Source organism: Hevea brasiliensis, chromosome 6 (assembly GCF_030052815.1).
Source record: "Hevea brasiliensis isolate MT/VB/25A 57/8 chromosome 6, ASM3005281v1, whole genome shotgun sequence".
NCBI classification, from domain to species: domain Eukaryota; kingdom Viridiplantae; phylum Streptophyta; class Magnoliopsida; order Malpighiales; family Euphorbiaceae; genus Hevea; species Hevea brasiliensis.
Window position 1 is genome coordinate 13402309 of NC_079498.1, and position 12718 is coordinate 13415026.

Sequence of the window (12718 nt, forward strand, 5' to 3'; positions counted from 1 at the left end):
TGCGGTTCTTCTCGTTGATGGTGGCGCAATCTGGAAGCATTCTGAGTTTCTTTCACTGATTTCGATCTGCTGAAGGCGCAACTGGAGACACAATGCTACCAAGTTCATGGAGAAGTTAAGGGAGAAGAGTAATTTAGAGAAGAGGGTAGGATTGAAGAAGTTGACTATGAGAAGGATTAGTCGAAAGAACATAAGAAAATGAGAGAATGGAGAAGTTGTGAATCTTGGCTGTCTAGCTGAGTTTTGAAGTAGAGATTTTGAAAGGTGGGAGACACTGAATTGAGGGAGAAGCGTGAGGGCGAGGTTTCATTTTATATTAAATTAATTGAATCGAGTAAAAAATATTTTTTTTTTAAAATAATAATTAAAATTGAATTAATTAATTAAAAAATTAATTAAATTAATTCGATTCAATTAATTATTTATTTTTTAATTATTTAAATATAAAAATTAAAATTGATCTATGTGTAATATATATTTTAAAATTTCTATAACCTACTTTTATAAAAATTTTAACGTTAACAATGTTAAATTTAGGTTTATTTAACAGTTGAATTGCAAAATAAACCTTTGGCCTAAAAGAAAGTGTAGAATTCTACTAGACCCATGACTTGTTCAAATGTAGAAACAATATTCCAACTTCTCATCAAATGGTGGAGGCATGGAGTCTTATATTTACTAAATAGTATTAAGAAATGGTATCTCATACCAAGTATTTTACAAGTACCCAATTCAATTCAATTCTAATCAGGATGACTTCAACTAGTGTATTATCATATTTGAATTCTATGAATCCTATGATTAGTACCCACATTAAATTTAACTTTCATATATTAAGTGCCTATTACTTATGTCACGATTAGGCCCAACTGAATAATATTATTCCTTTTGATATACTTAAATTCACAGATTTATCTCTTGGACTCCCCTTTTAATGCCAAAAGTGCAGCATTCAAGACAACGTTATCTTCCTATTATGAGCAACTTAACTTCTTCCTTCTTTTCGATGTGAGATTTAGTTTATTCCGTCCCTTTCTCTAGAAGCCTATCAACCTAGAAGTATGCTAACAAAGCCTTGCTTCCATGCCTAACCTCGTTGGCCTGCCCTCATTGGTTTATCCAGTGTTTACGTGTCCACCAACTTTTGTTTTTGTTTTGGTTCATCTCCGAAGCAACATCATATAGAGTAAGGTTTTGGGTCTGGTATCATAATTGTCATGATTTGGGTCTCTTAGATAATAGTCCACTTTGGCCCACCTGACATCATCCATTTGTCTCCTGAAATCCTTTGAAATCCAAAAGCACACTGTGCAAGACAAAGGGTTCTTTCCCATATAAGTACTTTTAAACCATTTTCCTTCATTTTCGGTGTGAGATTCAATTTATTTAACCCCCCTTCCCCTCACCTTTTTTCTTGTATAAGCCCGCCAACGAATCTTATTTTCACACCTAAGTGTTACAACTCGAACTAATTTATAAAAATTATTAATTAAATATAAAAAAACATATTTCTAATTTTATTTATAAATTTAAAATATAACATTTAGTAATAGAATTTAAATATTTTTATAAAATTATTAAATTTAAAAATATAAATGACTAACAAAACTTGTTTTTATATAAAATATCAATTAAACATATAAAACAAATTCAAATAATAATAATAATAATAAAGTCTAGTATAAATACGTGCAGCAAAAATAAATTCTAATCCAACTTGAGAAAATTTAACTCCATGTTTGGATGAAGATACTTGAAACATAAGATTTGAATTTAATAAAAATATATGTTTTGTTTAATTTATTAGAATCATGAATATATATAAACATTTAAGTATGATAAACAAGTAAATTTGAAATAATTTATAAAATAGTGTTGATTCAAATCCATTCTAAAAAGTTCTTAACAAGTAAATCAACGATATTTGAAATCTCCCATATATCAATAATCTATACTCAAATTAGGTTCACATCTCTAACTCTAAATTTTGGTAACCAAACATAACATAAACAATTCAAATTCAAGCACCTTATCTATTGACATTCCTACCCATATGCCACCTTACAGCTGAAATTTGGTAAGAATTCCAACACAAGAATAGAGTATTGACGCAAAACTCAAGCTTTCATTCAATCCACGCATTCTCAAACCAAAATAAGTTCTTCAAAAACTACAGCCAAAACAGGATTAAAATGTAAGTATTGTAGACAAATTGTCTTTTCCAGCCCTTTTACATAATAGCACCTCTACTCTCTATGTCTAAAAATCATTAAGGCAAATTGACATGCACTACGCTGGGTGTTCCAAAATTTCATGCAGATACAGGGGTCCTATCCGTAGAAACCCTTGTCGTTGGCAACTGCTGCTTAAAAGCTAACATCTTATTCAATGCACCAATGTAGGCCTTCACACTGGAAACAACAATATCCATTCCGACCCCGGATCCACTAGCATCCATAAAAAATAAAAAATTAAAAAAAAATCTCTGAAAGAGAAATTAAAAGTAGATATGCTAACTTGAAGCAAAATAAAGTAGGTACTATACCTAAATGAACGTAGAAGTGGTTCGCCTGTTATAGCATTAGTGGTGTGAAGGTTCTCTCCACGAATTACAACACGGGTAGTGGCTATCGCATCTATGCCTTCTGTAGCAGCATTCATGGAGTATTCAAGAAGTTCAACTGGTTCCTGCAAGCACATTGAAGCAGACACAAAACTAAATAACAATAGCACCATAAACAGAAGGTAGAACAAATGTTTGAAGGAGGAAATGCTGTGGAATGCAACAAATCACCACCAGTAACAAAATCAAGCATATAAATTAAAGCAAATTATAAAATAAATCCTGTATCTTTTAGGTAACTCAGGAAATAAGAGGAAAAGATAAGTTCAGAGAATAGAGAGAAAAAAGAAGACAGAGGAAGTAAGCAAATGATGTTATTCTCAACTTATTGGACCCTATTATTGAGCTGCAATTGATTATTGCTTACACCAGCACAGCTCCTTAAAATCACTTGCTAATTTAATACAATCTGTTAACTTCTCCTAACTATAATAACTAACAGCCAGCTTATTAACTGTCATGATGGAAATTCCTGCCAAGGCACGTGAGCTAAGTTTGAGCTGATTTTTCCTTGCATTACTATCAAACCCCAAAGAATTCAACAGAAATTTCCTAACACCACAAACCTGTGATGAAAAGCAAGCTGAAAGATCACTCAAATCTATACCTAATTTTTTAAAATAGGTTGAGGGCCCTATTTGGGTTGGGCCCATGAACATTCTATATTAATCAATGTCAAGTCGGATTCTTCAGACCTCTCTCTCTCTCTCTCTCTCTCTCTCTCTCTCTCATAAGCAGTACTAGATCCAGTTTGTTTTCAGCAGAATCAAAATCCTGGACCCAGTCAACTAAATCTTCAGAGAATCCCAATTATTCAGACCTTGTGCAACCCTCAAATCTTCTCTTCCGATATAGTTTTGTCCATACCACTCAGACCAGAAATATCTCCAGAGTCTAGGAACCCTACTATCCACGGTCCATAGATTAACCCTACTCAACCTCAATATCAATCTAGCAGGACTTGTGATAAGAGTAAAGAACTCGAGAAAAAGAAACTAACAAAGAATGTGGAGAAAGTTGTATGAAGATTTCATTGATCAAGGAATCACAATTCTCTCTCTGTTATAAGCAATAACCAAACCAAAGCAACTGCTCGAATTACATTATTATTCCCTGATAATTTCCTTATTCTACTACCCTCTATTCATAATTTTCTCTCCCCATACCAACTATTCAAATTCAGTTACCCCTAGCCCAGCTGTCATTCCTGAACCTTCTATGCTAGCTCCTTCTATACTCTTCTTGTTGCTTCCTTGCCATTCTGCTTGTATATACCCTAAGGGCCATGGTCCACTGGGCTTATTTTCTGGATTCATATCAACTTGCGTGGATGCATTCTTCACTTTAATCCTCCTGATGAACTACTAAACCTTTTCTACCAAACATATCCATAGATTCATTACACACACACACACAGAGACAAACTCGAATACAACACCTACCTTAGTTTCCATTGTACTAAATTGTGGCAAGATTCTTATAATGGAAATGAAATTTCCCAGATATCATCCTGCACCTAAGCTTTTACTTCACAAAATAGATAAACCATAAACCTTAATCCTAACCCTGAAAGTTCAATTAGCCTTGCTCTGAATGAGGACTTGCAGGCAACATTATCTGACCAGTAACTGTAACCTAGGTAATTGCTCATGAAAGTTTTTGGACAATATTTCTAATGTATTGTGAAACGGAAAATTCCATCAAATAAATTTGAATTGAACCTTCACAATGAGATCGACAGCCTTGTATCCTGCATCTACTGGCCCAGATCCAATGGAGCATGCAATGTGCTCTTTGCCATTAGCATCAATGAGTTTAACAGTTGCAGTAGAGAGACCAAGTGTTCCACAAGTAACCTACGTACGAAGTTCATTTCAGTTGAAAATTGACAGTAATTGAGCATTAAAATGAAACAGAATCATGAACAATACAGATCGAGAACAAAAAATTCAAACTTACCTGCAGATCACTAAGCTTCCACACAATTTCAGGCTGAAAAACTTCATCTGACACCAATGCTATCAGGTCCGCATCAGTGACTCTCTAGAACATGAACAATTTAACAGAGTCTCAACAGAACAGAAGCATCTCAACAAAACAACCAGAAGAAGACCCCGACCTCAGGCTTCGTTTTCAAAACCAGAAATTGAACAAAATCAACCAATAATTTTAACTACTATACTTTTATATTTTGCTTTCAATATTCTTTTTTATATTTTACAGACATTATATATTATATTTTTTTTCAGTATCAGCTTTTGGGCTCTCATATTAGTTTTAAATCCAATTAAATTGCCCAAACTAGATTTGAAACAGAGTTTAAACATAATACTTTAAGCTTTCATTAAAACATGATACTTTAGCTTTCATTTGGTTATAATAGTTTAGTTCAGCTGAGATGTCTCTCCAAAGTGAAAATCAGACTCTGCATACACATGTGCATGGTCGACCATAAAACTCAGCTCAACGCATGCATATATTTCATATATTTACTCAAAACAGAACTACACTATATAAGAACTGTATAATCCTGGAAAATCACAACTATCGAAAGAGAATTTAGATACATGCATACAGGATAGAAAGGAAAATAAGTTACAGTAATATAATATCCAAGCAATACCCTTAATCATTGCATGGGAGTTTTAGGGGTTATGGAAAAGGAAATGATTGAGGTTGAGGAAAGGAATGGGATGATATGAAAGGGAATGGAAAGGAAGGTTAATTGATCTCACTTACTTTGCAAGTATTAAAAGAGTAGAAAGTCAATGGGTGCAAAAGCATTCAAACTTCATATTACACCCATTAAAGTGATTAATGGATGTAAATATTTAACCTCAATGACTTTCCATCTGCCCAACAATAAAATCCTAAATAAGGTAAGAAGGTTATTTCCATTTACCTTCCACCTTTTAACCTACTTGAATGCATAGTATTAGCAAACATAATATACAATGGACTTAATGGTATGGTATAGAAAAAAAAGGTTTGACTAAGAAATAACATAATTCTAATCTAGCAAATTACTTTGTTATCAATTCAACATATCAAGTATTTGAACAAAATTCTATTAAATCTAGCAAAATTAGTCTTATAGAAACAAAATTAAAGCTAAGAAATTTTGTAATAAAAATTGAAATGTAGTTATCATGCTAAAATAAGTGATCAGCTTAACAACTCTATAAAATAAGTTGAAAGGTATCCATAGTTCATCTTCACCTTTTTTTGTTCAGCTACTGCCTTGAAACTCCAAAAGATATTGCCAAGTTGCTCATCATTCAATTCATAACCAAGCTGAAAGAAGCAAGAATAGGAAATGGATAAAGCACATAACAAAGAAGCAGGCAATTAATCAACTTTCAAATGTTTGCATCTTCATACCTCTTTTAGTCGATCTTTCAAAGCATGGCGGCCACTTTACCATAAAAAGTCATAGGGGGCAAAAAAGAAAAAAAAAATTAAATTGATTGTGGATGCTAGAGAAAATTGATGGAATGCCACTAAATATCAGTAATAACATCTATGATAATTAAACATAAAATTAAGTACAGCAACATGCTACCAAGAAAAGATATGTATCTCCTTCTCTGAACTGGTAGATATCATTTATTCCTCATTTATATGCATACAAATCAGCTAACTCGGAAGCTCATTAATCTGTTGATGCACCACAAATAATTGCTTTGGAAAACCTATTCCCCTAACAAATGATAAAGAGTTAATACCAAATGAACTCACATGATTTTCTACTCATGTCTCATTGAACTATAGCCACCATTCCATGAGAAATTTAGCCTGTCCAAGAGTCCCTTCAATCAATCAAAGCTACTATAAATGAACTTGCACTGAAAGGTGCTCCAATTACCTCTAACAAGATCACCATTCATACTATAGACAATCTAGGACCAGATATTAAAAGGCTGGCAGCTACTGTTCAAGCACTTAGAGAACCAAATACAAAATTCTATAAGTGATGTACTAGCTTAGGAAGGTACATTGTACAATCCACACAGCCAAGGAACTACAGTTCTTCTTTCCCCTTTTCAATATTATCAGTAGACCATACTTCATAGTTAGCTAATCCAAAATGAGATTTCAATCTTGCTAAATATCTACCAGCATCCCTCATAAAGTTCAACTTCAGTCCATTCTGATAACTTGATCTATAAGCAATCAGAGTAATAAATGTTTATTTGCTATCAATTCAATCCAAATTTTGTCACTACAAGAAATGCATAAGAAATTAACATAACAAGACAATAAATTGATCATAACAACAAAAAAGACTAATACCTGAGTTTTCCAAGGACAATCCCTGCATCATTGGAACGTTCAAGCCCAATATCTTCAGGAGATATAATCTCATATGTACCTTTATGTTTTAGCATTCCATCCTAGAAAATAAAAAAGAAATATATCTTATTAAATCTATATTTAAAAAGGAATGACTTAATACCATTATCAATTAGGAGATGTTTCCCCAAAATTCATGAGGTAACCCCCATGTAACACCAAAAAATGGGCCAAGATGTCCAATGCAAGCACTATGTAAATCCAAATAATATATCGCTAGAAAACTAGATATTGTGAAGGGTCGATTCAGCATTTTTGTTGAAAAAAAAAAACACTCTTTAATATGTTGATAAAAGCTCATCAAATTTTTTTATGGAAAACTTAACATGTTTCAGTAATAGAAATTCTAAACTAGCTAAACAACTATTTGGAATTGCTTTTTATAACATCATCTAAAATGTGCTCTTTGAAAAAGCATGTTTCAACCTCAATACCAAACAAACCCAAAGAATACATGTATACAAACTTCAAAAGCTAATGAAGCAAGCGTATTCATAAAATGAACAATAAAAGAAAAACAACAATGAAGGTTAAATTCTTAAGCCCCATGTTAAGGCAAATTTCCATGCTGTAAATACAAAAGCATGATTTGTCAACCTCTAAGTAAGTGCCTTCAAATAATGAATAATACAAGAAAAACAACAATGAAGGTTAAAATCTTAAGCCCCATGTTATGGCAAATTTCCATGCTATCAATACAAAAGCATGATTTTTCAACCTCTCCAGTACTCTGCAGAGTTTGAAATCTAAACCAACTAAAATACTTTGTTATAATAGGAATCCCTCCCGATCATTCCATAAGCTCAAGCAATGATCACTATGTCAAAGTTCCAATTATTTCCAATCCCATGGAAAAGTTCAACTGCTATATCTGGACATAAGGTAATTCCTTAGCAAAAGAACAAGCTGATCATAGGATTTAATAAAATGCATGTGGCCAACAAATCTAACTGTGATACCAAACATGCTTCACAAGTGAAAACCTAGATGCATATGGATTGTTTTCCAACAGAGGTTTAATGCAAATCAATTGTATAATCATAGAGGTAAGCTGGTAAACACAATAAATACCTGGTGTTTGCAGTTTAATAATACCAACCTGATGTATGCCACTTTCATGAGCAAAAGCATTAGCTCCAACGATAGCCTTGTGTGGCTGCAACTGCAAACCAGTGTATTCTTCTACCTAACAAATCAACAGCAAGTAAGAAGCATGATACAAACAAAAATTGGTAGAGGGGGGGGGGGGGGGGGGGGCGGGGTGGGGGGGGAATTATCCTAAACATGCAAAAAAGTGCTCAGAATGATACCATCTTGCTTGCCATAGTAATGTGTTTGGGATTGATTCCAGTATAAAGACCTCCTAAAACATGCTCTCCACGACATTTTATGGCCATAACAACCTACATGTTTGCAATTAATAAACAAACATAACAAATAAAAAAAAACAAAAACAACAGAAAATGAAACAATTAAATAAGCAAGGATATAGTATGAAGAACAGCGACAAAAAATGCTTCAACAACTCTCAAAGAAGTGAAGTCTGAGTAACATAGCTTATAGAAATTTGATGGTGCTGCAGAAATGCAATTAAAACCAACTTTACTCAAGAAGTTCATTCGGGATATTTAGACTACCTCCAAGAATAGTCTTTGGCAGGCATGGTTGGAAAGGGTAACATTTACAGTGAAATAATTAATCAATAGTGATTCTTTTAGGCGATAAGAAGAATCATATCTTTCTAATGGTTTTGACAAATAAGTTTACAAAATTGTGACTTCCAATCTATTCAACAACAAACAACAACAACAACTAAGCCTTAATCTCAAACTAGTTGGGTTCGACTACTAATAACTCCTCCACAAAAGGTTTGAAATTTGCTAGGACAGAAATTTGTTAAGTGGTAACTGCCTTGTGAAGCATTTCAAACAAAGCATTATTTTCATCAAAATAGAAGATAAAAAGGCCATTGATGGAAGCACTCATATCCATGCACAAAATAGAAACGCACCTCCTCCAATGAAGCATTTCCAGCTCTTTCACCAATGCCATTGACTGTTACTTCAAGTTGTCTGGCACCTGCATGTGCTCCCTGAATTTAACAAAAGCAAGGATGTGAGCATTTAGGTTCCAATCCAACAACCATTTAATAGAATAGAAAGAACAATGACATACTGCTAAAGTATTAGCTGTAGAAAGTCCTAGATCATTTTGGCAGTGTGTTGAAATAATGACATTTTCTATTCCAGGGGTATTGGCTTTTATGTCAGCTATTAACCGTCCAAATTCACTAGGCAATGTTATCCCAACAGTATCAGGTATGTTCAGAGTTGTTGCACCAGCCTTGATAACTTCACCCAAGATCTGATACAAGAACTCTCTGTCAGATCTGGCAAGGGATCCAGAAAGCAAGGACCATCAGTCATGAGAAAGCAAAATGAAGTTTGTGACACTTAGGGAAAGACTTTACAGTTATTGAACATAACATTCAATAATATAACAATATAATATAAACCATTACTTCATTAGTTCATTAATTATTATTAAAAGGGTACAAGCATCCAAAATGAAGTTTTTAAGATGTTGAATTAAGAAACAACCAATAGGAAATAAACACTGGTCTTTGACAATCATTCATGACAATTCATAAAAAGGAGAACTAGCATATAACAACAAAGTCAATGCCAGCTTCCTGAAAGTAATTGAATCAATTGAAAGTACAAATTTCAGCAGCATAGAGCTTTTTCCTTACACCATCTCTTCCCTCATGCTTGGATTAATCATGAAAATATGGATGATCTTTGTTAACAACTACTTTTCCCAGCTCCAAGATCCAAAGTAGTTAAAAAGAATATTAAAAATCACTATCATTCTGCAAGGATATGCAGACAAGTATTTCCATGTGACTGACCGCCCTAAAGCAATGATGTTGAAGAACACATTCCAGACTTCCAAGTAAAATGAAAGTAGCGTCAAAAGTACTGGCATCACAGCAAAGACACATCAAGGATTAAATGATTGCTCAAAAAGCAATGAAATAACCCCAGAACATTATTAAAGTGCAAAAAAGCTGGAAAATAATTTTTTTTAAGGCTCTAGCCATTTTTGGCAATTGCAAATATTGTGGTTACACATCAATAAGTTAGCAGACACTTTTGAATTAATAAGAGCTAATGGTGGATTGAACTGATGACTAATACCAATTGCAACTTCATCTCTTCATTTACCACTTGAATTGAGCCCTACATCCTATTTGGTTTGGATGCCTCAGCAAGCACGTGCAACCCACAATTTTCCATGGTTTGTCTCCAAATCTTTTAGTTAGGCAAAAAACAACGGCAAAAGGACTTCATTGTAATTATTATAGACAAGTCTATAAAATCTTTAGAAGATGATGTTTTACCTCCTACAAAAAGAATTGTCAAAGCACAAGAAATTGCGAATTAGAAACATGTAAGGTTGCTTCATTGGATTAATGCATGAGTCACCTCAATTTCAGCTCTACTTTGATTGGCTATAGGCACTGGTGATTAAAAATAATTTTGAGAATCTATTGCTTCCTAAATTCAAAAGAATCCATACTCATGACATTGACAATTTGACATGAGAATTGACTAAGTTTTACATTGGCTGCCAGCCTACCACAAAGTTACTTCTTTCCTCAAGCTTGGGTCCTCTGCTAAGCTCACATAGGCAGAGTAAAATGAGAGAATTAAACGAGAGTGTTGATTAAGATGGTTTGGCCATATTCAACATATAGAATCAAATGCTCGGAATGAAAGGAGTGGAGAGGAAAAGATGGAGACCTAAAATAACATAGAATGAAGTAGTATAAAAAAAATTAACGATTTTTGAAATATTGATCTCAAATAGAGCTGAATGGCAAAGAATAATAGATATAGCCGACCTCAATTTAAGGCTTAGTTGTTGTTGTTGTATTTCTTCCAGAATTCCAGAAAGGAAAATGGAGAATTATGAGGCGTTACCACATTACAAAACTACACAATTTCTCAAATTTAAAAACTAAGGAACAGCAATTTGATGTTTGAGCACCACATCACTCACTACGGAACCCACCAAGGTGCAATATAATAGTCATATTACCCCAAAACCAGCAAAATAAATAATCATGTATAACTCTCTATTTCAGTAATTGTCTCCATTATAGATAAGAATGCATCAGTTCTCTCTCTCAAGTTGTTCACGCCTCATTTACTTGCCAACCCAGAAAAAGGGAAATATATCCTGAGGAGATTAAAATAAACCCCAACCACCTTGGGGAAAATAATAATAATAATAATAATAATAATAATAATTTCAGAAACCAAATGAATCATAAATTAACAGCCCTGTCTAATTTTTGGGTTCCATTTGAATCTACCCGAAAATTGAAAGGAATCTACCTGAAAATTGAAAGAAATCAATCAAAACGCTTTTCAAAATTACTATTCCAATTTAGTTTTCAACGTTTAGGAGAATCAATCGGAGACTGAACCTAATTTCTTAAAAGTCAAGACAAGAAAGTAATAAAAAGAATTGGATGATTCCGGGATTCTTATTCCAATTTCATTTTCAATAAGGAAAAAGAAAATTAAAAAAAAAAAGGTTCAGCGAGAAAAAAGATATTCAATATTCCAAATTCAAAGTTCAAACCTGCCAGCATCCTCTGGGCTAAACTCTACATCATCACACCCCAAACTCCTGGCGAACTTAACCATACTCCTGGCAATCTCCAACACCTCCTCTTTACTCTTCCTCAACTTATACTGCATATGGATCTCACTTGTCGCAATAAACGTGTGAATCCTCGGCCTCTTGGCATACTTCACAGCCTCCCACGCAGTCCTAATGTCCTTCTCATTACACCTCGATAATCCACAAATAACCGGCACATAACCATCCTCATCGACGGCATTTCCCACTTGCTTAGCAATTGTTTTCACGGCCTCAAAATCATCCTTGGAAGCAGCAGGGAATCCAGCCTCAATTATGTCAACGCCGAGCTTCGACAACTGGCGAGCAACGTCGAGCTTTTCCTTGGAGGTGAGGGTGGCGCCAGGGGACTGCTCGCCGTCGCGGAGAGTGGTGTCGAAGATACGGACATAGGAAGGGTCGGGGATGTGGTTGGGAATGTACTGAGGGCGGCGGCGGCGAGGAGGGGCGGCAGGAGATGGGGCTGCAGAGGAAGATTGGGAGCAGGAAATGATGGTCTTAATGAGGGGATTGGAAGAGTAGGAGGAAAAGCAAGGATTTGGAGAGGAATGGGAAGTTCTAGAGTTGAAGAGGAGAAGAGAGGGAGAGAGAGGTCGAGTTTTGCAAGTGATCTGAGAGAGACAGAAATTGGGTGGCGCGGCGATAGACGCCATCGGAGAAGAAGAAGAAGAAGAAGATGGAGATGATAAACCCTAGCAGTCTTTTTAATTGAAAGGGTTGGCTTAACTGGCATATATTTATTAATATAAATCTAAGAATTGTTTACTTTCTGACCAGTTGAAAGAGATGTATCGAAGTGTCCGATTCTGATTTTGTGATTTTACCCTTTTTTTCATTTGACAAACTGTTAGTTTTCTTGTTTTTATTTTTTAGGGAAATTAAACAAATATATATATATATATATTCACAATATTTGAACATGTTATCCTTTTCTTGATGGTGATGGGAATTTTACTCCGTAGGAGACACTCATCGGCGGGAACTTTATCATTTCAATTTTGAATGGTGTTCATCTTATAATAATATTTT

At 34.3% G+C, this 12718-nt stretch overlaps 1 protein-coding gene across 1 annotated transcript; it reads right to left on the reverse strand.

Moving 5' to 3' along the window:
• Positions 1–2105: 2105 nt before the first annotated feature.
• On the reverse strand, positions 2106–12446 carry LOC110664251 (2-isopropylmalate synthase 2, chloroplastic). Its single transcript, XM_021823859.2, has 12 exons — positions 11630–12446; positions 9152–9365; positions 8988–9068; positions 8287–8379; positions 8076–8162; positions 6917–7017; positions 6005–6038; positions 5843–5917; positions 4583–4666; positions 4345–4479; positions 2546–2688; positions 2106–2447 (listed from the first exon to the last, which is right to left on the reverse strand). Exons 1-12 carry the CDS (start codon positions 12340–12342, stop codon positions 2312–2314), a joined length of 1896 nt encoding a protein of 631 aa, XP_021679551.1. The 5' UTR covers positions 12343–12446; the 3' UTR covers positions 2106–2311.
• Positions 12447–12718: the final 272 nt, after the last annotated feature.

Excerpts from the sequence above, each read along its gene's own strand:
- LOC110664251 (XM_021823859.2), bottom strand. The coding sequence starts at position 12,342 with ATGGCGTCTATCGCCGCGCCACCCAATTTCTGTCTCTCTCAGATCACT. Across the intron at positions 8,380-8,987 it reads GAAATGCTTCATTGGAGGAG|GTTGTTATGGCCATAAAATG; the intron begins GTGCGTTTCTAT and ends GCAAACATGTAG. Across the intron at positions 2,448-2,545 it reads CCACTTCTACGTTCATTTAG|TGGATCCGGGGTCGGAATGG; the intron begins GTATAGTACCTA and ends TATGGATGCTAG.